Below are 25527 nucleotides of genomic sequence, written 5' to 3'. Positions count from 1 at the left end.
TTTCTTAGTTCTTCCCTCCCTGGCATCTCTCTGCTGCTTAAGGCTCTGCGCCAGGGTTGCACGATGAAGCAGAGGTCTGTCCTCTCTGCTTTTGCTGCAAGCAGAGCGTATCTTCTTCACTCCTGGTGGCCTTTTAACCTGCTCTATCCCTGAACATGAACTTGTCAAGGGCGTAGACCAAGTTCTTTTGGTATTTGTCTCTCTAGTGCTTAACCCATCCAGCCCTCAGTAAATGTTTACAGCTGCCTGCCTGGTAAGTCCTTTTCTTTTCCTTCAAAGGGCAAGTTGAAGGGCTATCAACTGTCAAAAGCTGTTTAAATAATTAGTGTTTTCTCCAGTGAGAGGGGGAAAGGGATTGCAAGCCCGAGAGAGCTTTTATGAACTTGGATGGAGTCTTCTTTGCTTACCTCATAACGAAAGATACAGAGAGAAGGAGTTGTCTAGTTTTAAAGGTACCAACAACACATGAATTCCTAAATGTGTGTATCACATGGCTGAAATTCCCAAATATAATTTCAATGTGCAGTGGGGAGTAGGGATAAAGAATGTTGACTAAGGAGGCTGCACAGTCCTTGGAAAGCTGGAGGAGAGGAAGGATTTTGTCTGGAAAAACCAAGTGGGGGTTGCTGGGCTCCTTTTGTGCACTGTCAGCTCTCCACGGCTTCATGTGAAGCCTTTGTTTGTTTATATTGCCTGGGCTGGGACTCAGGGCTTTGAACCCACAGGGGAATGTCAGGCAAGTCCTTTACCATTGAGAGACCTCAAGCCCTATGAACATGCTTTCAAGCACTTTTTTTTTTCAGTTGAAAATCCAGGCTCAGCATCCTCTATTTTTTTTTTCCTCCAAGTCTCTTGGGTGCATGGTGCAGGGTGTTTTGGTAAAGAGAATGGAATGTTGCTCACTGGCACAGGCTAGGAAAGGAGTTAGATGTGATGTTACTGAGGAATATGGCAGTTGGATATTAGCAGTGGTATCTCTGGATGGTCAGCATGCTCCCTTATGGCTAAGAATCCTTGAAACTTCAGTTAGCTTGTTCACTCCATAGCCTACACATTATTGCTTGCCACGTGGCTCTGACATGGCCTGCTTTTGTGGGCTTTTCTAGAGGATCATGGGAAGAAATGCTATACAAGAGAGATCGATCTGGCCCACCACAATGTTAAAGAGTCTTAGGGTTCCTGTTGCTGGGAGGAGACACCACAACCACAGCAACTGTTACAAATGACAACAGTTAATTGCGCCTGGCTTACTGGTTCTGAGGTTCAGTCCATTATCATCATGGCAGGAAGCATGGCGGTTTGTAGACAGACATGGTCCTGAAGACATAGCTGAAAGTTCTATATCCCAATCAGCAGGGAGAGCAGTAAGTCACTGGGCCTGGCTTGGGTTTCTGAAAGCCTGAAAGTCCACCCCTAGTGACACACTTCCTCCAACAAGACCACATCTTCTAACAATGCCATTCCTTACGAACCTATGGGGACTACTTTCATTCAAACCACCACTTAGGACCAAAGGGTCCCCTCATCCTATGAATATAGCCAAGGATCTTAAGCATTGATTAAAATGTTTTACGAATCCAAAACACAGAATCTACTGGGCTTCCCAGGCCCGTCCTGGGATAGCCCACTCTAATATCTCTTTGGAGTGTTTGGATAAATATTCTTCCACTCAAGTACATTCATATTCTATCTATCTATCTATCTATCTATCTATCTATCTATCTATCTATCTATCTCAATAGATTTTTTTCCTGCAAGAATACAAGAAGCCAGAGACACCTTCCCCACAATAACAATATCAGATTTTGGTTTTTGCATGTTTTCAAGTCAGACGACAGAATTCTAAGATGGCTCGACGTACCCACAGAATTACAGAATTGAGAGCTTCAGCCATTTGTCCCACAGCTGTGACTGTGAACCCTGCAACCAGATAACACTTTCTGAAGCTCACTGCGGAGGCAGAATGTTTAAGAAAGTCTACAGCTACCTTGCACACAGCACAGGTGTTTGTGTATGTGTGTGTGTATTGATCTGGCAAGTTAATGGGCTAGGTATGAACATAGCAGTTTCTACTGAGAGAAACGCCAGGAATAGAGACACTTCTCTGTGACTTCAAGAGGCAGTCACACATGGAGCTATCTGCGGACCAATAGGCAGGAGCATTGAACTCATCAAAAGAAGAAAAAAATACAACCCACTCATTACTCACCAAGCTAAGCTTTCTCCAGAACTCTGGTCCTTCCTCCATCTCTCTGAGACTCGGTGGAATGTACCAAAAGCAAACATTGGTATATTCAGGCTGAGGATTAGAAAACACACAATGCTGCTTTATTAACATAAGATTCATTGTAGAATGTAATTAAACCAAGGCTTTTAAACTCTGTGATAATCTCTTATGAGTCATCAAGTGTGTATGACTTATTTTAAAAAAGCCAACCCCCTGCAGAGTAGTTCTCTACGAATTCTGACAATACACTACTGGAGTTTGAATCTAGACAGTTTTCTTTTCTCTACATAAAGGGTAGGCTCAGAGGCTCAGGTTACACACACACACACACACACACACAGAGAGAGAGAGAGAGAGAGAGAGAGAGAGAGAGAGAGAGAGAGAGAGAGAGAGAGAGAGAGAGACATACTGTTGCCACACTGTCACATGTCATGTCTCTGTCTTCACTGAAGCTCAATGTAAGACTGGTCATGCCAAAGACTACCATAAGCACACTCAGTCAGCACCGAGTATCTTGTGGGGTGGATACTCTAGTGAGCTACAAGAGCTACAATTTATTGTTCTCAGGAACCACTACAGATGACATCCACCTTCTTCACTAGACCCTCAGCAGTAACAGTATTGAGACATCTTTGGTACTTTTTCACTACAAATGTAGGTTTTTGCCAGTAACCAATGCACACAGTTCTTACTAGTTCCAGAGTTGTCTGCACACCCACTATGAAGTCTGCCGTAATTCAGAAAGAATAAACAGCTAGCGTCTCGTATGCTAAGATCAAGACTGGGACCTCATGGGGTTCTGCTGTCAGTGGGTTCGAAGTCATCACTGAGAGCCCAGGGAGGTTTCCAGCCTCACCACGAGAACTTCTTGATCCATACTCCCTTTCATCTTTGAAATTTCCAAGATTCTCATTGGAATTGACAACAAGAAAGAGTTACAAATCTTTAAACTACAGAGTCGTTTTCACAAAGGGAAGGGCCATGTAATTCAGCTCAATTTCTACACACTTTTATCACAAGACAATGTTTTATAATATGAATCTACAAATTTTACATTTGGACATCTGATTTATAATAGATTTAGCTCTCTTGGATTAACCGTGCTGAGCTCCTGCATCCTTTGATCACTTAAAAAGAATAATTTTTTTTAGAAAAACACTAATTAGAAAGTGGAAGAAAAAATCATAGTTTGCTTTCTATCTTTGTTTCCAAGAATCGATCTATAAGTCAAAGGCAGCCTTCCCAAATAGCACTGGCGTCTGTTATAAATGTATCAGCCTTCAGCTCCAAGACTCCTCTTTCTTGGTGCTCTACAATGATGGCACTGGGCCCTGTAAATACTTCCTTGTTATTGCCTGATTCCATATTCCATCTTGTCATCAATGGCCTGCTGGAGAAACTCTAACAGAAGAAGTGCCTCTTCCCAGGGCACTATGTACATTTCATGAATCCCATGCAAAAAACGAGCTGTTTTCAACTGCCGCCTGTCCAAAAACAAGTATTTATTGCTTTAAGGACATCAGCAAAATGGCAGGTCTTCCTGGAATATTGCCCAGGCAGTGTCAGAGGATGGGAGTTGTCACCAGCCAGGCACTTTGCTCCAGTGACTTGACAGGTGCCCTCTATGAGTGGCCTGCATCTACTGCCAAGCTGTGGTCCTTCCAGGAAGATGGCTTCCCCCAGGAAGAATAATATAGATTTCTAGTGAGTCTTGCCAAGGTGACATCTCAATGAACTCTGCCTTCCTGTCAGCCACATTCATTCTCTTTCCAAGGGGATCTGTCTCTCAGCTGTCAGGGAGTGTCTCCTCTTCCTATGCGCTATCTCAGTTCTAGAAGGGATGATGGCTCTCTATAGGTCAACTATGCCTGTATAGTTTTAGGGGACTATATGATTCCTAAGAGATCATCTCTCATGCTTTCTGGTCTCCGTTCATCACTGTATGTGTGTGTGTGTGTGTGTGTCTGTGTGTATGTATGTATGTATGTATATCCCATGTGCACAAATATATATGAGTGCATGTATATGCATATGTGTATATATATGTATATGTATATGTATATGTATATGTATATGTATATGTATATGTATATGTATATGTATATGTATATGTATATGTATATGTATATGTATATGTATATGTGTATATATATGTGTGTGTATATATATATATATATATATGCATATGCACTGCTGTATTTGTCTATCTAGCTATCCTTCATCTATATATCTACCTTCTCATCTGTTTATATATTTTATATCTTTCTCATTTCAAGTTGCTGGGTCACTTTGGTTTTATTTTTTATCCTTTTGAATGGACCCTGATATGTCATCAATTTTTATTCATTGTTATTTGCTTGATAATACTCTAACCATGTCATATGTTTACAGTCTGTGTGGCAGACCAGCTAAGTCTCAGGTCAGGCCCAGGCTTGGCTTTTCAAGTCTGTTTCCTTGTACACCTTTCTGTCTTTCAGCCTCTGTGACAATTGAGATAGTAACATTTTCTGTGCCCTCTCCCCGCTGTTCACACATTCTCGTTCGAATGGCATGGCTCCCTGAAGTAACAGTTAACAAAGCATAAAGCCCTTTTGACATTTCACTAGAGGATGTCTGATCCTCCATTTGGTGGCATAAATTCACTTCAGTCATTTCCAAAATAAGCGAGTAGAAAAATGCCATTGAATGTCCACAAAGAGCATACTTGAGTTTTCCCCTATTGTCCCCTCTGTAGCTTCCATCTCATGCGGTGACTTTCTGCCGGAGCGTCAATGTGCTGATGGATGCTTTTAGAGCAGAGTCATACAGATGCCACTCACACTTAATTTCTGTCATACATAGAGCATGCCCTCTGAGCACCACAGGAGCACACTCCGTCTAGGTTCTCAACACACCGTAACATTCTGAAGCCTCGGCAGGGACATTGACCACATAGAGGAGAGTTGGGGGGAAAACAGTAGCCACAAGGACATTGTTCTCCTGTTCTAAGGGCCATTAATGACAGCCTTCCATCATACCCTGGTTACTAGGGAGGGCCATTGACATATAAATGAGCACTCATCAATGGTTATTGTTAAATTGCTGCAAAACAACGCATATCTTTTTTTACACTATCTTTTGATCAAAATAACAGTAACAAAAAGGCAGCATGGTGTATTTGATTAAGTATAAGTGCAGACTCTAAAACACAGATTAAGATAATCAATTATGTAAATATAGAAGGAAGGAGAAGCTGACAAGGCAGATTTCATATTTCTAAGTTTTAAAACCAAGGCTGTAGTACTGAAAACTGTTTAAAAATAGAACCACAGATAAAGCCCCGGGTGTAGAATAATCACAAGACTAGAATTCTAAACTCACACTAGGTCATGTGTGCATGTGTATGTGCATGTGTGTGTATGTGTATATGCATATTTGTGTGTGTGTGTGTGTGTATGTGTGTGTGCATGTGTTGCATGTGGGTGTGCTTATGTGCATGTGTGTGTGTTTGTGTGTATATGTATATGTATATGTGTGTGTGTGTGTGTGTGTGTGCGTGTGTGTGTGTGTGTGTGTACATAGACCAGAGGTCAAATTCAGGCATCATCTCACAGGTACCTTCCACTTCTTATTTGAGACAGGGTCTCTCACTCATCTGGAATTTGTCAATAGGCCAGGCTGTCTGGCCAATAAGCCCCAGGGACCCATCTGCCTCAGTCTCCTCAGTGCTGGCATTCTAAACATGCACCATGTATTTAGTTTTTTACATGGGTGCAAATCATCAAACTCAGGTCCTTCTGCACAGTAAGCATGTTACTAACTGAGCCATTTCCCTATCCCCTCGCCAGGTCATGGCTTGTACAAATGCCACATGTTCTGGGTTTCTGCTTCCTATCCTGTAATGTAGAGATGGCAGCCTGCACATAGGCTCAGCTGGGCGAGCAAAAAGAGAATTTATTTCCAGGAGTGGGTAGCATATCTGCCGCACAGCAGGCACTCTGTGAGGTTAATGACTATTCCTTGGGGCCAGCCTGGTAGAAGGAGATGTCCTTTTCAAGTGGATGTACAGCCTCATTAAAATCTGCACTGGCTGAGACAAATCACTCGGAACTTTTCTGAATACCATATTTGAAAGGAAATCCTAAGATGTATAGAGCATCCAAAGAAGGCCAACCACATTGCTCAGCATCAGAAGCAGAATTTCTCTGTGGTAGGAACTGGGGGAGAACTTAGAATGAGAAAATTACTTATGTCATATGCCTGTGCCCAGAAACTCAGAGACTCCCAAGGAAGGGAGGAGCGATGGCCCATGTGCCATGGGTGAGTGTTATCAAAAGAGAGATTTCTCATAATGTAAGACATGGATAATGCATCAGTGGACACCAGAGTCTTCTGAGGACAGAAAACTAGAAGGAATGAGCAGGTAGGGGCAGAGTTTAATGGAGTGGAGTTGAGCTAGAAACAGAGATGTGTCAGCTTCACAGCGGGCTTCTCCATTTGCCATGCTTGGGGAGGGAAGGGAGGCATTGCTTGATTCCAGAGGCAGTGTGCAGTCACAGGAGAGTGACAGCCTAGCTGTGACTTAGCCCGTAGAGAACTGTTCAAGCTGCAGTGTAGAGAGATTGGCTAGAGAGTGTTCAGAAGGAAGGGGATGGCATTGCCTACCTGAGAAGTGGTTGACTCTTAACCAAGACTACGGAGAGGAGAAGACTAAGTAGATGAGCAGAAGGAAGAGGAGATGGGCTAAGGTCCCAAGAATTTTTCTCGGAACAATCATGGTTCTAAAAACCCAAAGAAAAATGTGATCTTTCGGTAAGAAAAAAATGGCTACTTCAGCTTCAGGAATGGTCTTCAAGTCAGAGGTCTAGGGGAAACTACGGGCTAAGCAAACAAAAGTCAAGGGTGGAGCCAAAGACAAAGATAACACACACCAAACCTAATGAGAGAGATGTTTGGGAGACTATGCTGACAGACTAAAGGACCAAGGACAAAAGAGTATAGACAAATATCCAAATGGTATTAGACAAAGAGGACATTGCACCAAAGCTGAAAAGGAAAAAAGAAAAGTCAAAGAAACCATGGCAGGTGAAGATTCAAGATGGAGTGGTAACTATGTAAAATACAACAGAAGTCCAAGAAGTTTAAATGAGATGTGTTAGATTTTAGCAATTAATGAGGTAACTATGATCACATCAAACTGTGTGAGATAAGTGATCTTGAGTAAGGCCCAGGTGATGGGTCCACAGGGCGAGTAAGTGGCCACGGCTCAAACGTGGGCATCTAGAGATCTAATGCAGGCAGCTGCAGCTGCAGCTGGAACGTGGGCAGCCACAGCTGGAACGAAAGTGGGCATCCAGGTCTAGCTGCAAGAGGAAGAACCAGTGGGCTCTCCATAGCAGGAAGTTGTTCAAGCACAATTGGATGCCCTGCCATGCAGGCTCTTTTGTGAGGCTTCCTGCCATGCACAGGAGGTCGACAAGATGTCCTTCTAGAGTCTATGAATCCCAATAACACTTCCTAATGTAGAACTCAGAAAGACAAAAAAAAAAAAAACCCAAAAAGGTGAATAATTCAGACTCACGCACGAGATTGAAATGGAAAATGCGAACGGGAGTCTAAGGAGGAGTATACCTCTAGGAAAATAACTATCTGATCTTAGATCCAACACAGGAAAAAGACAGAGTTATGGTTTTCAGGGGAGCATGAATAATGCAGGGTTCATTTGAAATGATAACTTTCAATCATCTTCAAGAAGAGAGACATTACTTTAGCTCTTTTCAGGAAAAGGCATTCAAGTGCTAGACGCTCTGTTTCCCTATACTCATTTACAATTTCTAATATAGTACTCTCTCCCCCTCCTTCCCCCTGCCCTTGCCCCTCCCCCTTCCCACTCCCTCCCCCTCCATTTCTCTCCCCTTCTCACTTTCTCCTCTCTTTCTCTCCCTTTCTTACTCTCCTCCATTTTAAAATTAACTTAGCACTTAGATGTGGAATTGAAGGTCTAAGTTTACATTATTTCTTGAAACAAAACTTCAAGGGAGGCAAATGTGAATCTAAAACATAAGTCCTTCCAGCAGGGCTGGGCTGCAGCCTGGTGGGCACACGTGCCGTATCTGTGGACTCTGTCTCAATTTGCAGGATCAGTAATGAGGACAAAACCCCAAAACACTGCTGTAGAAATTCTGGAAGGGCCATACAGGAAGCTTCCCATGCTATAGGAGCCAGCTGGCTTCTCCAGGGAAAACCATACCCCCAGGTCTGGAGAGATGGGTAAGCTGTTAACAGAGCAAGTACTGCTCTTGTAGAGGCTCTGAGCTCAATTTCCAGGATCAACTTCAGTCGGCTCATAAACACCTATAACACTAGCACCATGGGATCTAACACCCTCTCCTGGTTGCTGTAGGTACTGCATTCAGGTGCACATAATCACACATGGACACACACACATGAGAGAGAGAGAGGGAGGGAGGGAGAGAGGGAGGGAGGGAGAGAGAGAGAGAGAGAGAGAGAGAGAGAGAGAGAGAGAGAGAGAGAGAGAGAGAGAGAGAGAGAGAGGATTAAAAAATAAAAGTAAGTAAACCTTAAAAAAACAAGCCCAGAGCCAAAGTCTGCCTAATGAAGTATACCTTTCCTTATAAGAATATGAATGTATTTCCCCAAAGACGGTGCTTTGAGTTCCCCCTCCCTTTCCAGGGCCTTTAGGAAGAAGTTATTAATGCCATTCGAACATGTCATCTTTTTCTGCCATCTCTTTTGCTCTCGTCTTCACAAAAACAAAAACAAACAAACAAAACCTCGATAGGCCGTTCCAAAGATCTTCACAAACCCTGTGGAACTAGAGCAACTCAAATTTGGGGAAATAAAGAGTGGGCTCAGTCTGCTGGGTCTCCTCTGTGTGTACAGATGCTTGCAAGATAACCGAGCCAGCCAAGAGATTCACCAACATGGGAACGGCTATGGAAGACAAGATGCAGCCCTTTATCTATAATGAACGAAATGACATTTTCAGGAGAAGTGAGTGTGCCCAGAGACCAGAGACCAGCACGCTACGTGAATGGGGAGTTTAGTTCTTTCTTGTCCACTTGACACAAACTACAGTCATCTGGGAGGAAGAAACCTCACTTGAAGGCCTGCCTCTGCTCAGTTGGTCTGTATGCATGTGTACGGCACATTCTAATGATCACGATGTAGGAGGGCCCAGTGCACTGTGGGTAGTCCAACACCTTGGACAACTTTGTGTGTGTGTGTGTGTTTGTACACATGCAGGCTGAACAAGCCAGGAAAGTAAGCCAGCAAGCACCATTCCTCTATGGCCTCTTCTTCGGTTTCTGTCTTCAGGTTCTCGCTTTGCCTCCCCTCAACCATCATTCATTCCAGATAGACTGGAATCTAGAAGCAGAAATAGACCCCTCCCTTCCCAAGCTGCTTTTGGTCAGTGTTTCCTCAGAACAGCAGGGAGGAAACCAGAACAGCGAGGTAAGAACCGTCCAGCACACTTGGCTTTTGTTTGCTTCTTTGTGTGTGGGCCACTGGATATTGAACCCGGGTCCTCGTGACCAGAAAGCAGGCACTTTAGCAGTTGAGCTATCTCCCCTGTGCATATTTCAGAACTTCACCCTGCTTGTATAGCATCTCCCTTAGAGCGATTGTCACACTGATACTGTTATTTGCACTGAGTCTAGAGTATGTCTTATGAACACGTCTCTTTTCTGAAGGCTTCCAATGACTTGGTGCTTCCCACATGTTCCTTTTACTTCCCACTGAAATGTGAGCACAGAGCAGGGCCCTCTCTGGAGGCTGAAATTGCTGGCACACACTAGACTCCATGTATCTTCCTGAATAAATGATTAGCACAGATTATCTAGACTTCTTATACTCAGCACGAATTCCTGCGGTGGAATCTATAAGTGGTTTTACATTAGGTTAAAGACTGCAATGAAGTTTAACAAGATCTAAGATAAGCTTGCCCTTCACAGTTCTTAAAAAGTCAGAAAGAGACAAGGGGCTGGAGAGATGACTCAGTGCTTTAAGAGTACGTACATACTTAGGACTCCTGCAGAGGGCCTGAGTCCAGCTCCATCACACACAACAGGCACACAACAGCCTGAAACTCCAGCTCCATGGATCTGACGCCATCTTCTGGCCTCCACAGGTAACTGCACTCATGTGCACACACTTCCCTCCTTGTGGCATGTCTTTGGGGCACTGCTTTATTGATGTGAAAGGGCACAGATCACTGTGGGTGGTTCAACCCCAAGGTTGTATGAGGTCAGAAAGTAGGTACACATATATACATGATCTATAGAAAAAATAAAATTACACTTCAAATGAAACAGGGCTCCTGGTCTGGGGAGATGCATCAATGGTAAATGCACTTGCTCAGAAAGCAGGAGGACATGAGTTGGCGTCCCCATCAGCCGGGTCAAAAGCCAGTCATGGCTGAGCATGCTTGTAACCTCAATATTGGGCGACAGAAACATGCACAATCTGAGAGCTTTGAGAGCAGTCAGTCTGGTTGAAAAGACAAGCTACTCATCCAGTGAGGGATGCTATGCCAATAGGGATGTGATATAGAAAGAAAAAGATACCTGATGTTTTGTTCTGGCCTTCCATGCGAATGTGTATACACTCATGTATATGAATCACTCACACACACACACACACACACACACACACACACACACACACACACAAACACGGGGCGGGGAGGTTATATTACCTGATATTTTAACAAAAACATTCATCTTCAAAATCACCTGACTTCTTATTCACAGCCAGAGATCCAATCTCTACAATGAAACATCCTAGTTCCCAGTGCTCCAAAGCTCACACACACTCACACTTATTTCAGAGAAAGAGGACATGTATGCATGCTTTATACACCCTTGGTCAGCCTCGCACACAAAGACCCAGTTCACAGCACAATCACGACGCCATTTCTGTATCAGGAAAGAGGTCGTAATTTACTCTATCTCTGTTAATTATTATTGAGCATTTTAATTTTCAACACTTAAAGGCAAGAGCATCCTCTGAATCCAACCAAGGGGAAAAATGTTCACTAAAAGAGTAAATTAACATAGTGGGCTGTGTGAATTAAGCTAGTGACTTGCTTCTTAGCCGGCAACACAGAAACCAACACAGCACAATGCAACCAACTGCCTCCATCACCGTCGGTGACAAGTCCAAGCTCTCAGTCCCTCAGCCACTCACCTCCATCAGCAGCTTGAAGCCTTCTCTTTTCTTGATTTCATCTACCAGGTACCTAAAATTAAAATAACATTACTTAAGAATAACAATATTGGTAATTTGCTACTCCCAAATACCACGGACTTGACTTCCATACCCCCAAAGCATGGTTTCTGGTACAGAACTGAGGCTGGGATCCAGGAAGCACCGGCAGAGCTATACACGTGGACAGATGCCCCTGAGGACGTCTGTATGACCACACTCTGGGCCTCCCTAGGAGGACATGTCTTAAGGGGGTAAGGTAAACTTCACATTCTAACATGAGCTTTAACTCTGGCATGAAAAGTCAGGGTGAGTCTTACCCAACTTCGTTTGTATTTGTTGGATTTATTCATCTTATTGTATGTGTATGAGTGCTTTGACTGCATGCATTTTGTGTGCTGCACACATGCAGTTGCTGTGGCATTCAGAAGAGGATATCAGATTTCCTAAAACTGGACTTATGAATGGCTGTGAGCAGCCATATGGGTATTGGGAACTGAACCTGGGTTGTTTGCAAATGACCTTAACCATTGAACCACCTCCAGCCCCATTCATATCCACCTTCCCTATGGGGGTTCAGCCCAGATATTTGAATAACTTTGCTAGATCACAGGGAACACTTGTGGTGTGTCACTTTTGCTTGGGTTTTAAGTTTTGGATCAAAGAGCATAAACTAATCACGTGCATGGCTAGATCAGAGGGAACAAGAGCAGTGATCAATATCATGCTACAAGTGAGGGGGTGTGGATGCCGCTAGGGTGTCTATGATGGCCTAATGAATATAAAGAACATTGTTTCCTCATAAGCAAAGGTCTCAGACACACAAAACTTGGGATACGATTGGAACAAGAGGATAACACTGAACAGGATGAATAACACTGCCTGACTCTCCTGTGGCTTAGTTTTGATCTCTACATAAACAGGGACATTTTACGAGGTCCACTCCTAGGTAAAGAGCTACAGGCCATCAATGGCTACTCAGAGAGGGAGAACTCTTTTCTATAGGGAGAGCCTCCTGATAGGTTATTCAAGACCAAGTGGTCAGTCCTAAACAAATGTATATGCAAGCAATGATAAATGGACTTGGAAGTGGTGTGTGTGTGTGTGTGTGTGTGAATATGCAAAAGTTTGGAAAGAACAGGGTTTGCCAGGGAATTATTATATTTTACTCTATGACAAAAGGGGAGAGAGAAAGAAAAAAGGACACAGCACACTTACCAGCCAGAACCGGCTTCAAGGCTTATGCTCTTACCATGTAGCCATGGCAACACAACCATAACAGTAAATTCTATATATTCAATTGCTTCTTGGGAAACACTCCCCAAGAAACTTTTACACTTGAGTCTCATTTGATTACTTCAAAGACAAGATTAATGCAGCCTTTTTTTTTTTTAAGTCTGGAATTGTCACAAAAGTAAGAAAACCCTAGAAACCATATTTTTGTTTCTGTTTTAATCATTACATTATTTTCTAGAGAAAGTCCTAGAAATCGCATGTTTCTCTCTGTTTTAATCAGCTAGATTGCTTGCTATAGCTTTACATTACTTGCCATAGCCATTCTAAAATGTGGACACAAAGCACAAATTTATAAACTTTGGCATTTTCACCTGTCAATTTTATTTACATAGCTTTTTACTGAAGATACAATATTGATACTTCCACATAGATAATTACTTTTAAATAAACAAAACCTTGCAAAAATTCTGTCTGTATTAACTAGTCGTACAGATGCTTAATTTTAAAGAATTGTGTTGTAGGCACACAAACAGAATCACAAAATGATTGACATTCTACCTGCTCATTCACATCCCTGAATGTTGGTTTTTGGACATAGTATAAAGTATCTGTTAAGTCTCGGAATCCTTAATGCATAGCAAAAGGTGATTCCAATCATTAATAAGGGTCATAAATGGAGCTTGAGGTCACTGGCAATCAAGAAATGCTAGCAACACCACGGATACTGAATGTGGTTTCACCCATGTGATGCTGGACACAAGGCCACCAGTGCCAGTGAGCACACGGAAGGGGAGAAATGGCTTAGGGCCAGCCTTTCTGACTGTACCAACCATGTTTGTGATTCAGCTAGGAAACGCTGAATCACACAGAGAAAGATACATATTATACTTAAATATGTATGTGTGTGTACATGTGTGTATGTGTACACGTGTGAAACTACAGCTCTTTGTGAATCTTCTCTAAACAATTACCAGAAACAACTTTACAATACAGAGGAGGTCAGAGGTTGGAGGTCTAAAATGTTCTGGGTGATCCAGTTGCACCAGGTGAGCACCTGTTAAAATGAGCAGACTCTGTCAGTCAAACCCTCTGCTGTAAATGACACATCTCCAAAGCAAGGCATTGAGAAACATAGATAATTTGAGTCCATGTTTCATCATTGTTTTGTAAGAAATGAAGCCCAAGGAAGGGCTGGAGAGATGGCTCAACAGTTAGGAGCATTTGCTAAAGAATCCTGAAGAACCGAATTCAGACCCCAGCACCCATGTAAGAAGACAGGTGTGATCGTGCACACGCCTTTCACCTCGTCTCCAACAAAGCCAGAGACAGGAGGATTGCTGTGACTCGCTAGCTGAGACATCGACAGCTCAGTGTTCAGAGAAAACTCAGCCTCAAAGTTAAGGCAGAGGGTGATAGAGAAAGGCACCCAATCTGCTCTCCGCTCTCCTGATGCCCCTGGGCATTCACTGGAACATGGGCTCCCCCAGCACGTGTGCCCACACAATCACAGATGCGTACATATAAATGAATAAATAAAATCGTTTAAAAGAAAGACAGAAATAAGCTCTATCTACATGGTCTACCTGAAGATACAAGCCTGGAGTTACATGCTCAGGGACTGGAGTTAAATGTTCGAGACAGTATACTTGAAAGCAGGAGAGAGAGGACGCTGTAGATGTGGCAGCCACTCTGCTCATTTTATTGCTTTGCGCAGAGTTTCATAGATGTGGTTTCATGCCCAGCTTCTGACAAGGAACTTTAAAGAAAGATGTAAGCACTGCAGAGAACAGACACAACCTCTACCCGACCTAGGAAGATTTGAAAATTATTCTTTATCTCAGTCCCCAAGACAGAAATGTGTAGGCGACCTGGTATACTCAGAGTGCTGAGCTACGATTTTTACACCAGCCTCCGGTGTCTGGAGAGCCTGGCCAGTGCTCTGCCTACCGGAGACAAGGCATTTCAGGTTAGACATTGCTAACAGGCTTCTGGTCAACCTTGTGACTGTAGACAAATCATGTAGGGTTGGTCCCTGAGCCTGCCTCAGATTCCTCATGCATGTAATGGAGATGTGGATACAGTCTAGCAAACCCCTTGCCTGATGTTAGTACTGTTTGGCACTTCCTCTTACTATGTGTGTTTTCTATTTAAAATACTCTTGTCAGAGTGGCTGAAGCTGCCTTTCCAAACCAAGCCAAAGCATTCCCATTATGTTCTGCTTGTGGAGCTGTCCTGTCTGGGGCCGAGTCCTCAAATACTCACATGTCCTCAGCACTCCTGTATCACTTAGCCAAGCAAGGTGCAGAGCACATCACAGAAGAGGGGAGGAAAGACTGGAAGGGCTGGAGCTTTGTGGAGTGCCTCCTATGCGTGTGACTCGGCCATTGCACTAATGAAGCAATAGCAGTTGGGATTACCTGCCCACCATGGTGCCTAAGGACATTCCATCATGAAGAGCGAGGCCCTGATGAGGTCCCCTCTTCCCCAGGCATTCATAGGCAGTTAATGGTTGTTGGGGGAGGGGGAAGGAGAGCCATTTTCTTCAGTGATATAGCCATGGGTCTATACAGGAGCATGCATGCTCCTGTAAATAACCCCTCTAAATAAGTTCATTAGTTCACCAGAGAAACAAACAAAAGGAAGTTAAAAATAGACCGGGGAGTAATTGGGAAGAGAGAGAGAGAGTTTGTGAATGTGGGAAGAGGATCATCAGGAGTGAAAGTGACCAAAATGTCGTATGAAAGTTTTATAGTAAAATCTATTGCTACCTATAATGGATATGTACTAATAATAAAACATAAAAGAGAGCAGCAGTGCCGAGCAGCAGTGCTCTCAACTATGAGTCCTGACATACCTGGTTAATGCTGTCCCCATGAGAAAGAGTTCCACTGTCAAACTGCTTTGAGCACTGCTGAGCATGACAAGAAGGAGCACCACCCCTGCACTGACTTGCTCTGTCCTTAGACTTACTGAGGTGGTTGGGTGACATCATACTGTTAACTGAAAATGAGGCACCATCACGTTAGCTGCACTCAGTGTGGGAGGGGAGACTCTCCCTGTGCTCACAGGGCAGCCATTGAGGCAGCATCCCATCTCTGCACACCACTGCTCCAGGAAGGGACAGGCAGAGCTATCGCATGCTCTCCTCATGTATCCGCCTCTCTGTGCAGTAAGACTCCTCCCCAAGGCCTTATGGAAATCTTTCTGTGTCTTACTGGCTGAGTCACAGACCCGACTCTGCACTAAAGGTTGGGAAAGCAATGTTGTCCGCCAGAACATTGCTCCCTCCAATGACATCAAGTCCCTCCTGGCAATGACCGAGAGAGAGTAGGTCTTAGGCAAGCAGTCATCAGTGTCTCTGACTGGTCTTTGGTTACAGGCCTTCCCAGAGTCTTGCACATCCTTATAGACACTGGACTCTCCAGGGGAAAAGCACAGAGGTACACATTTCCTAAGCGAGTCGGAACTCGGCGTTGGTGTTTTCTTCCAACAGATCAACTAACTATCAGGATCTCCTACAAGCCAACTGTCTCACAAAACATGGCTCAGAGTCCATAATTTAGAAGCACTTCTATGAGGCACCTGATCTTCGTCATACATGAAACGGTGGTGTCATTAAGAATCCAAGTAAGGCCTGAGTGCCTTCTGTCTGCATGTATGCAGAGGGTTTATTACTTACAATTTTAAATATATGGAGGCAACTTAAAATAAAAGCAAGTTTTTATTTTTTAGAAAGCCTTCTAGTATATGGAGAACCCAGACTGAAATTCAACTTCAAAATTAACCCTAAATTCAATAAATTTATTCTTGTGCCTCCCAGTAAGTTTGGCATAGAAGACAGAGGAGAGAAAGTGCACACATCAACAGAAGCCTTCTCAGAGCTAACTGGGGAAAGGCTTACTCAGTTCCCTCGCTCGATGTTGAGGTGGTTTTAGCCAGCATCGTATTCAAAATGTGGCTCGTTTTATGCACGCGTGTTTTCCTAATGCTGCAGACCTTGCTCTCCAAGGTCTTACATTTAAATGTTTGGCTCTGGGCTGGAGAAGTGGCTCAGCAGTTCAGAACACTTGCTGCCTTTCAGAGAAGCCTGTTTCCAGCAGCAACATGATACTTCACAGCTGCCTGTAACTGCAGCTCCAGGGAACCTATCACTCTCTTCTGGACTCCAAGGGTTCAGAACCATCCATAACTCCAGTGTCATGGAATCTAACACCTTCCTCTGGCCTCTGTAGATATCAGGTATAGATACACTGCATATACATACATGTAGGCAAAACACTCAGACACAATGTAAAAGTAAATACATACATCTTACATGCTAGGATTTTGTGTGTTCTTCGGCAAGCCATTATTTTCTTCCTGGAAGCAGCCATTCCAACCCTGTTCTCAATTCAGCAGCTACTTAAGCGTTTCCCTGCCACACTTCAGGCTGAGTTTATCTCTGGGTGTCTTCTCAGAACTTCTGATGGATTCATGAAGGCCCCAGGAGCTTTGGGGCTTTCTCCATCTGTTCTCTGTGTGTTCCCTCTAATAGAATGTGTCTCAGGCTTGTGTGCTGCACAGCAGCTGCTTAATTCTGTTCCACTGGGCTTGCTTTTCAGATTATCAAGGTTTAAAGAAAGTTTTATTTGTGTGTGAAGGGGAGAGCTTGTATGTGTGTGTGTGTGTGTACATGCTTTCATGTGTGTTTGTACGTGTATATGCATACTTTTGTGTGTGTATGTTTATGCATGCTTTCATGTGTTTGTGTGTGTGTTTGTGTGTATGTGTGCATGCTTTTATGTGTTTGTGTTTGTGTGCATGCTTTCATGTGTGTGTAGGCATGCTTTCATGTGTTTGTGGGTATGTGTGTATGCTTTGATGTGTGCGTATTCATGCTTTTGTGTGTTTGTGTGTTTATATATGTGTGCATGCTTTTATGTGTGAGCATGCTTATGTATGTGTATGTGTGTGCATGCTTTCATGTGTTTGTGAGTACATGATTTTGTGTGTTTTTATGCTTTTATATTGTGTATGCTCATGTTTTTATGTGTGTGTGTGCATGCATGGTTTTCTGTTTGTGTGTATGTGTGCATGCTTTCGTGTGTGTAGGCGTGCTTTCATGTGTTTGTGGGTATGTGTGTATACTTTGATATGCTTTTGTGTGTTTATATATGTGTGCATGCTTATGTATGTGTATGTGTGCACATGCTTTTGTGTGTTTGTGTGTATTTATGTATATGTGTACATGCTTTTTTGTATGTGCATACTTATGTATATGTATGTGTGTGCATGCTTTCAGGTGTTTGTGAGCACATGATTTTGTGTGTTTGTATGTGTATGTGTGTATACTTTCAAGTGAGTGTATGTGCACTTATTTGTGTGTTTGTATGTACATGTGCATGTTTTCATGTATGTGTGTGTGCACATGCTTTCATGTGTTGGTGTGTGATTGGGTGTATGTGCATGCCTTCATGTGTGTGTATGCATGCTTTTGTGTTTGTGCATGCTTTGTGTGTTTGTATGTATGTACATACTTCCATATGTATGTGTGTGTGTATGCTTTCTTGTATGCCACTGTGTGTGTGCATGCTTTTGTGTGTGTGTGTGTGTATGTGTTCATGCTTTCTTATGTTTATGTGTATTTATGTATATGTGTGCATGCTTTCATGTGTGTTTGTGCACATGTTTTGTGTGTTTATGTGTGTGCATGCTTTTGTGTGAGTGTATGTGTGTACACATGTGCTTTTGTGTGTTTGTATGTAGGTATGCTTTCATGTGTGTATGTGCATGCTTTCATGTGGTGTCTTTGTATGCTTATGTGTGCATGCCTTCATATGTGTGTGTGTATGTGCATGCCTTCATGTGTGTGTGTGTGCATGCTTTAATGTGTCTGTGTGTTTTGTATTTGTATGTATATACATGCTTCAATGTGTGTGTACATGATTCCAAGTGTATGTGTGAGTATGTGTGTGTGTGTGTGTGTGTGTGTGTGTGTGTGTGTGACTGTGTGCATGTAACATGTATGTGGATTCCTACAGAAGCCAGAAAAGGATGATGGTTGCCCTGGTGCTGCTGCGAGCCACCTAAAGTGAGTGGTGGGAACAGAACTCAGGTCCTCTGGAAGAACAAGTGTTCTCAGCCACTGAGCCATCTCTCCAGCCCCTTACATGATGAGTTTAGAGAAAACAAATCTGAAAGTGTTGGTCCTGCTGGAATCAGCCCCAAGGCACTGGATAGCACTACAGGCTTCCTCACGACAGGAAATGGTTATTCCCTCCACTTTCACACAACTTTATGCAGTGGATTCTCCCGGAGAGATTGCAGATCATGTGTCTGGGGGATTAATGAACGGCTCGCTGGAGACCCAATAAAGTAGCAGAATGGAAGCTTCTGCTGCTTGTTGTTGGTGAGACTTGCACAAATGGTTCTTGTAGCCTGCTTTAAAAACTGCCCCCCAGTGACCATCCATTTAACACCAATGTCACAACAAAGGCCTAGCAGCAGCTCTCAGCAGCAGGTAGCCCTGGGAGGCAATCAGGGTGGACCTTCCTAGGCAGCTGTGAGAAATACAGTCATCCACTCCTCACACTCACTCTCCCCTCTTTCTCTCCTTCCCTGGGTGTGTGTGCATGTGAGTGGGTGGGTGGGTGGGTGTGTTCATATGTGTGTGTGTTCCTGTGTGTGTATGTTCATGTGTGTGTTCATGTGTGTATGTGGCTGTGTTCATGTGTGTGTATGTTCATGTGGGGGGTGTTCATCTGTGTGTATGGGGGGTGTTTATGTGTGTGGGTGGGTGTGTTCATGTATGTGGGTACATGTATTTACCATGCAGATAAGAGGGCAACTTTGTGCTTTCTTCAGTTGCACTTCACTTTATTTTTTGAGACAGGATCTCTCACTAACCCTCGAGTCACTGATTCACCTAGACTACCCAGCAGCAGCAATAGCAGGGATCTTCCTGGCTCAGAGTTCTCAGTCTTGTGATTCCAGAAATGGCCAATGTACCTGGATCTTTTCTTTTCTTTCTCTTCTCTTCTCTTCTCTTCTCTTCTCTTCTCTTCTCTTCTCTTCTCTTCTCTTCTCTTCTCTTCTCTTCTCCCCTCCCCTCCCCTCTCCTCTCCTCTTCTCTTCTTTCCTTTCCCTTTCTTTTCCTTTCTCTCCTCTTTTTCTCTTTTTAAAAGTTTTATGTGTCTATGTATGTGTCTGCTCGCAGTATGTGCATTCATATATGTGTGTGTGTGTGTGTATGGTGTGCTGCTGCTACTGCTGCTGCTGCTGCTGCTGCTGCTGCTGCTGCTGCTGCTGCTGTGAGACACCTAAAGTGAGTGGTGGGAATAGAACTCGGGTCCTCTGAAAGAACAAGTGTTCTCAGTCACTGAGCCATCTCTCCAGCCCCTTACATGATGAGTTTAGAGAAAATAAATCTGAAAGTGTTGGTCCTGCTGGTGTGTGTGTGTGTGTGTGTGCCCATGAAGGTCAGAAGAGGACACCAGATCCCCTGGAGTTATAGGCAGTTGTGCACTGCCTCACAAGGGAGGTAGGAAATGATCTCTGGTCGTCTGCCAGATCAGCGAGTGCTTTTAACATGACTACCTCTCCAGCTTAATGTTGACTTTTGATACGGTACTGGGGGTCCAAACTCGGGTTCTCTTGCTTTTATAGTCATCACTTTTCCTACTTAACCATCTCCTAGCCCTGGAAGAGGTGAAGCTATCCCCCACCAACCCTCTCACCCAGGCTTTCGATAATGCCCACTCTGTGCGCCTCGCTTTGGGCTCACGGGCACACTGATTCCTCAACAACCCAAAGGGAAGGGATTTGGAAACATGGATGTTTATTGAGAGAGATGCTGTGTTCCCAGTTGGAATGGGATGTGTGTGCTATGGAGAACAGTGGAACCCCCTCCTCTTCTCACTAGATCCTGAAAGCCCACGTGATCAGAATCCTTCACATCTTAAACATGTCTGCTCTTTCAGAGGTCAGGAGGGCCGGGATGGAACTGCCTCCTAAGCATGACATGACCCACAAGCACAGGAACTCACAGCAGCTGTGGTGGCCTGCACAAAGTAAAGCCAGCTTGGATGAGGGAGAGCTTCAGGAGTCCCCACTCCTAACAGAGGACCTAGAGAGGGGAGGGGAGTCCATTTTCTTTTCAGCCCCTGGCTAGTGCATCACTCTCCAGTGAATAATTCTGTACCTATGTCTACATGGGCTGCACAGATTGGGCAGAGAGGGGTTAATAGAAACACAGAACAGGAGGACATGAAGTTGGGAGGGGGATGTGGCAGAGACCCAAGAGGAGTTGGAGGGAGTGTGTGTGAGAGGAATACTAACAAAGACATTGTATTTGTGTATGAAATTATCGAAGAATAAATAAAAATGTTGTATTAAAATATATCTTCCCTTGCTTTGCCAGGGGAGGAGAGAGAGTTATTTGAGCACTGGCCTCTACAAATCTGATCCTTCCATCCTAAGGTAAATGTATCGATTGCAGAATGAGGCTCTGCTTAGATGCTGGAATGTGGAAGAGTAGATCTATAGACTGAGAATGAGCCTGGCTGGCCAAGGCAGGGGAAATGCTGCACGGGTCTTCAGGATCCAAGACACTTGATGGAGGACCTGAGGAATGATGTCTTAGCTGCACCAGGATGACAATGATGCATGTGCATTCTCGATTCGGTCCCCTCATCAGGCCAGCCTTGCTGAGCACAGCAGTAATCTACTAGAGGAAGGTAATCCCTCTTGGAGGGAAAACAACAGGTTAACTCTCTTGGAGGGGAAACAACTAGTTGACTCGGAATAGAAATTATAAGAGGTAGAGCTTTCTGAACATGAGTGACCTCTGGTAAACTCCAGATTGAATTTCCATGGGCTTAGGAACAAATAATATCAGAATGGTAATGCTATAGTTGAAGGAGATAACCTGACTTGTTATTTCGGGGCCAGTTTGTGGTGGCCGATGAGAACCCACAGAGTTGAGTATAAGGGATTCTGCAAACCCAACTCAAGGTAGCTTGCAGTTACTGCAGTGGTGGTATTTGCACTCCCTTAAAAGGCTATGGTGTTTTAAGTGAAAGAGGCCCTCAGAGGTTCCTGTATTTGAATGTCTGTTTGGTGGAACTGTTTGGGAAGGATCAGGGGGTGTGGCCTTGTAGAAAGTCTGTCATTTGGGGTAGGTTTTGAGTTTTCAAAAGCTACACCAGGTCTATGCCTGCACTCTGTCTGCCTCCAACTTTTGGGTCATATGTGAGCTCTCGGCTGCTGCTCCAGCACCATACCTGCCTGTCTGCCTGCCTGCCTGATGCTGTGCTCCCAGCCATGATGATCATGGACTAACCCCTTGAAACTGTAAGCAAGCCCTCAATTTAATGCTTTCTTTTATAAGCCACCTTGGTCACAGTGTCTCTTTATAGCCCTCATAAACCTAAGACAAAGGCAGAGAGTGTTAATTGGGATTTTTCTCCCGAGAGCCAGTGACCTGCCTTTAACCCCACAGTTCACACCAAAAGAACAGACAGCAGAATTGAGATAATATTTAACCTTTTCTGAAAACAGGGCTACAAGACAATCAGAGAGAAATTAGACCAGGATTCTAAGATTCTTAATCCTGGAGAAACACGCTCCAAGAATGTCACTTCACAGTCCTTCAGAGAGAGGTCTTTTAAAAGGACTCTGTCCCTTTTTTTGGCAGTGGGCACAGAAGGATAATGTGACTGTTGCTGACCCCAGGAATATATTGTTGTCCATCAAAAGTGTGGAAAGAGGAGGGGTGCAAACACCCATTGTGAATAACAGTATGGAAGCAGAAGGGTGTTTTTCTCAAATATTTAAATATAGGTCACAGAGCCTGCAGCGCTATTCACTGAAATGTTAATTCCACTCAATTCAACTTGACAAACGTTTACAAACAATAAGGATTTGTTGAATTGAATTGAAATGTTAACATTTATCCTCCTGTGATACTGCGTCTGAAAGAATTAGAAAGTATCCGTAGACTATAAACTCCATTCCACCCTGAGATGAATATTAATTTCAGAATAAATACCATCATCAAATATTTATATCTTGCCTTATTTCAAGACACCTGTCACTGGATCACTTAGAGGCTTTGGCAAAACAACCCGGCACCCTGCCACATTTAAATAGAACAAGAAAATAAGAAATGGGGCATAGCTTCCTGACTTTTATTTTAATTTAATGGGCAGGTATGAATATTTATTATAAACAGTCTCCTGCTCTCATGGCTGGGTCATTGTCTCTGTACTTCTAGCAGGGGCACATTAACCCCATCTCTAGTTAAGGCACGCTCCTCTCAAGATTCGACAGAGGTTTGGTTTTGTTTGTTTGTTTTGGATTTTGATGTATTGAATTGTATGTGAATATGTGCATGTGTGCTTGAGTATGTGTATGTGCACCATGTGAGTTCAGAAACTCACAAGAGGTCAGAAGAGGATAGTAGAATCCCTGGAACTAGAATTACAGGTGGTTGGGAGCCACCATGCGGGTGCTGGGAACTGAGTGGGGTCTTCTACAAAAGAAGAAAGCACTCTTAGCCACTGAGCCATGTCTCCAGCCCACTCTACTGTGGAAGCTGGGATCCAGGAGGGGATGAGAGAGGAAGAATCACAAACCCAGGTAACAGACTCGGGAGACCAGAATCATGGTGCAGATCTACTGGATTGCACAGCAGCAAGTGTTTTTATACAGCTTTTGTGCCAATGGAGAATGGGCACAAACTCTGGAATAGCTGACCATCTCACTGGCACTATGGGGAGGTGCCATGCTGCCCACACCCATGTGAACTTCCATAAAGATGGAGAGTGTGAGGTTGAAGCATTCACTGCCCTGTTCCAAGCCCCTACTGGGGCTCTACTAGTTTGCTAGGATCCTTTTATTTTGTGTCACACAGTATGCCAGGGGACAGGGGCACTCATAATTTTAGGGTGGCATGAACGTCTCCGTGTGTGTGTGTGTGTGTGTGTACATGTTTTACAGTGTGGTCACTTGTGTGTTAAGGTCATAGGAGTGCCTCATGTGCTGCTCTTCACCTTCCGCATTGTTTAAGGCAGGGTATCTTTATTGTTCTCCGTACCCTGTGCCAGGACTCTGTACTGGAGGACTCTCCTGTCTCCCCTGTGGAGCTCTGGGATCACAGATGGGCATTCACTACCACATTTGGCTTTACTTAGGCTTGTGAGACGCAAACTTGATTCCTCGCGCTTGCACAAGATGAGCTTAACCACTGAGCTATCTCTCCGGCCCCCTGGGCTATCTCTAATCTTAATAACCATTCATTATGGGTTAGGGTCCAGATACTCTGCACTTCCTTTCTAAAACACAAATCCTCCAGAGATGTAGCTACATGGCTGTAGAAAGCTGGAGGCATGTGATAACCTCTAAGGAGGAATGTCCTCACTGGCAAATAAGACCGAAGGACAGGGGAGTATGGAAGGAGAAATTCAGATAAAGGGCTTCAAAAGACTATTTGCTTAAATTCTGCTTGCAGAGCTATCTTTAGTAGCTGGTTAAACTACGTATAAATGGCCATATAAAACATAAAAATTATTCATTCCTGAAATGAATCCAGAGTCCTGTATCTCTTCTTCTATTACCCTCCTTTGCCAAGCTCCCATATCGCCCACAGCTATGTTGCCATTGATAATTGCCTACCTCTGACCCAACACCACTTTGACTATTAGATAAAAATCTTTAAAACGTAGAAGTTAGCAGACCGCTACCTTTTACCAATCCAAAAGCTAGAGTCTCATCAGATAGCCTCTAAAACCTACAAGGAGCTTTCTCACTGCTTTTCTATAATCTGCCCTCCTGCAATTCCCACAAGGTATTTGGTAAATGTCTTGACTTCTGGCTTTCTTTCTTTCTGACTGCCCTTGTTCTGTACCTAATAAGGTTTCATGGACTACTCCTATGGTAGAATAAGTTTTAGGAGGCAAATTTAATCTGTGTTCCAAAATGATGATCAATGTTTGGCACAAAATAAATCGTTTCTTGCTCTCTGTGCTAAGAGTTGTCTGTTGCACTGAGCACACCCACAGCAATATCAGACAGTATTTGCAGGCACTACGCTAATTCCTTGGTGTTCTTTTCTGTGCATGGCTGTTTTGCCTGCATGTATGTCTGTTTATCACCATGTGTGCCTGGTTCCTTCAGAGGCTAGAAGGTGTCAGATCCCCTGAAACTGGAGTTGCTGACCTTGTGAGCTACCATGTGGGTGTTGGGAATGGACCTGAGTTTTTTGGGAGAACAGCCAATGCTTTTATTTATAGATCCACCTCTCCAGCCCCCTAAAACACTCTAAAGAACAATCACTCGAATTATTGACTCCTGACCTCTCAAAGGGCCAATGCCAACTCCTTACCTGTCCTGGTAGAGGCCACTTCCTGCCCTTTGAGGTTGAACTGTGTCCTCTGTGGCCACGGCATGCACAAGGTGCATATACACACATGTGGGGGAATAACTCACCCACATAAAAGGAAGGGAAATACAATCTTCAAGAACCTATTTGAAATAACTTCCATTATTGTTACTTTGCTGGAGTAAAACAGAGGTAAAGGAAGTCCACACATTCTTTAAAGCTACGCTGTGTTTTGAGTTGGTTTGTTCTCCCATTGATGGTGGTTTACTCCTTTAATCCCAGCGTTCAGTAGACAGAGGCAGGTGGATCTGTAAATTTGAGGCCAACATGGTCTACATAGTGAATTCCAGGACAGCCAGGGTTATATAGTAAAACCATATCTTGAGTGTAAAAAATTAAAGTTGAGTTGGTTTGTCCTTCTTCTGTGCTTGCAAAGCACAGCAGGCCAAGATGGGAACTATGGGTCTCTGGACCCTCAGTATCTGTCTGATTCAATGTA

General features: G+C 43.8%; 1 protein-coding gene across 3 annotated transcripts in view; it reads right to left on the bottom strand.

Moving 5' to 3' along the window:
- Gadl1 (GAD like acidic amino acid decarboxylase 1) overlaps positions 1-25527 on the bottom strand; it is a 168618-nt gene that overhangs the window by 42312 nt on the left and 100779 nt on the right. For all 3 annotated transcript variants that reach the window (XM_029481848.2, XM_085828150.1, XM_085828151.1), the window contains 2 exons: positions 11417-11468; positions 2210-2299 (listed from right to left, as the gene is read on the bottom strand). In XM_029481848.2, the coding sequence (XP_029337708.2) occupies positions 2210-2299; positions 11417-11468 (142 nt within the window). The remainder of the gene's footprint in view (positions 1-2209; positions 2300-11416; positions 11469-25527) is intronic.

The sequence above is a fragment of the Mus caroli genome, unplaced genomic scaffold (genome assembly GCF_978045245.1).
Source record: "Mus caroli unplaced genomic scaffold, Mus_caroli_1 scaffold_11, whole genome shotgun sequence".
Lineage (NCBI taxonomy): Eukaryota > Metazoa > Chordata > Mammalia > Rodentia > Muridae > Mus > Mus caroli.
This window is presented reverse-complemented; position numbering and strand designations above follow the sequence as displayed.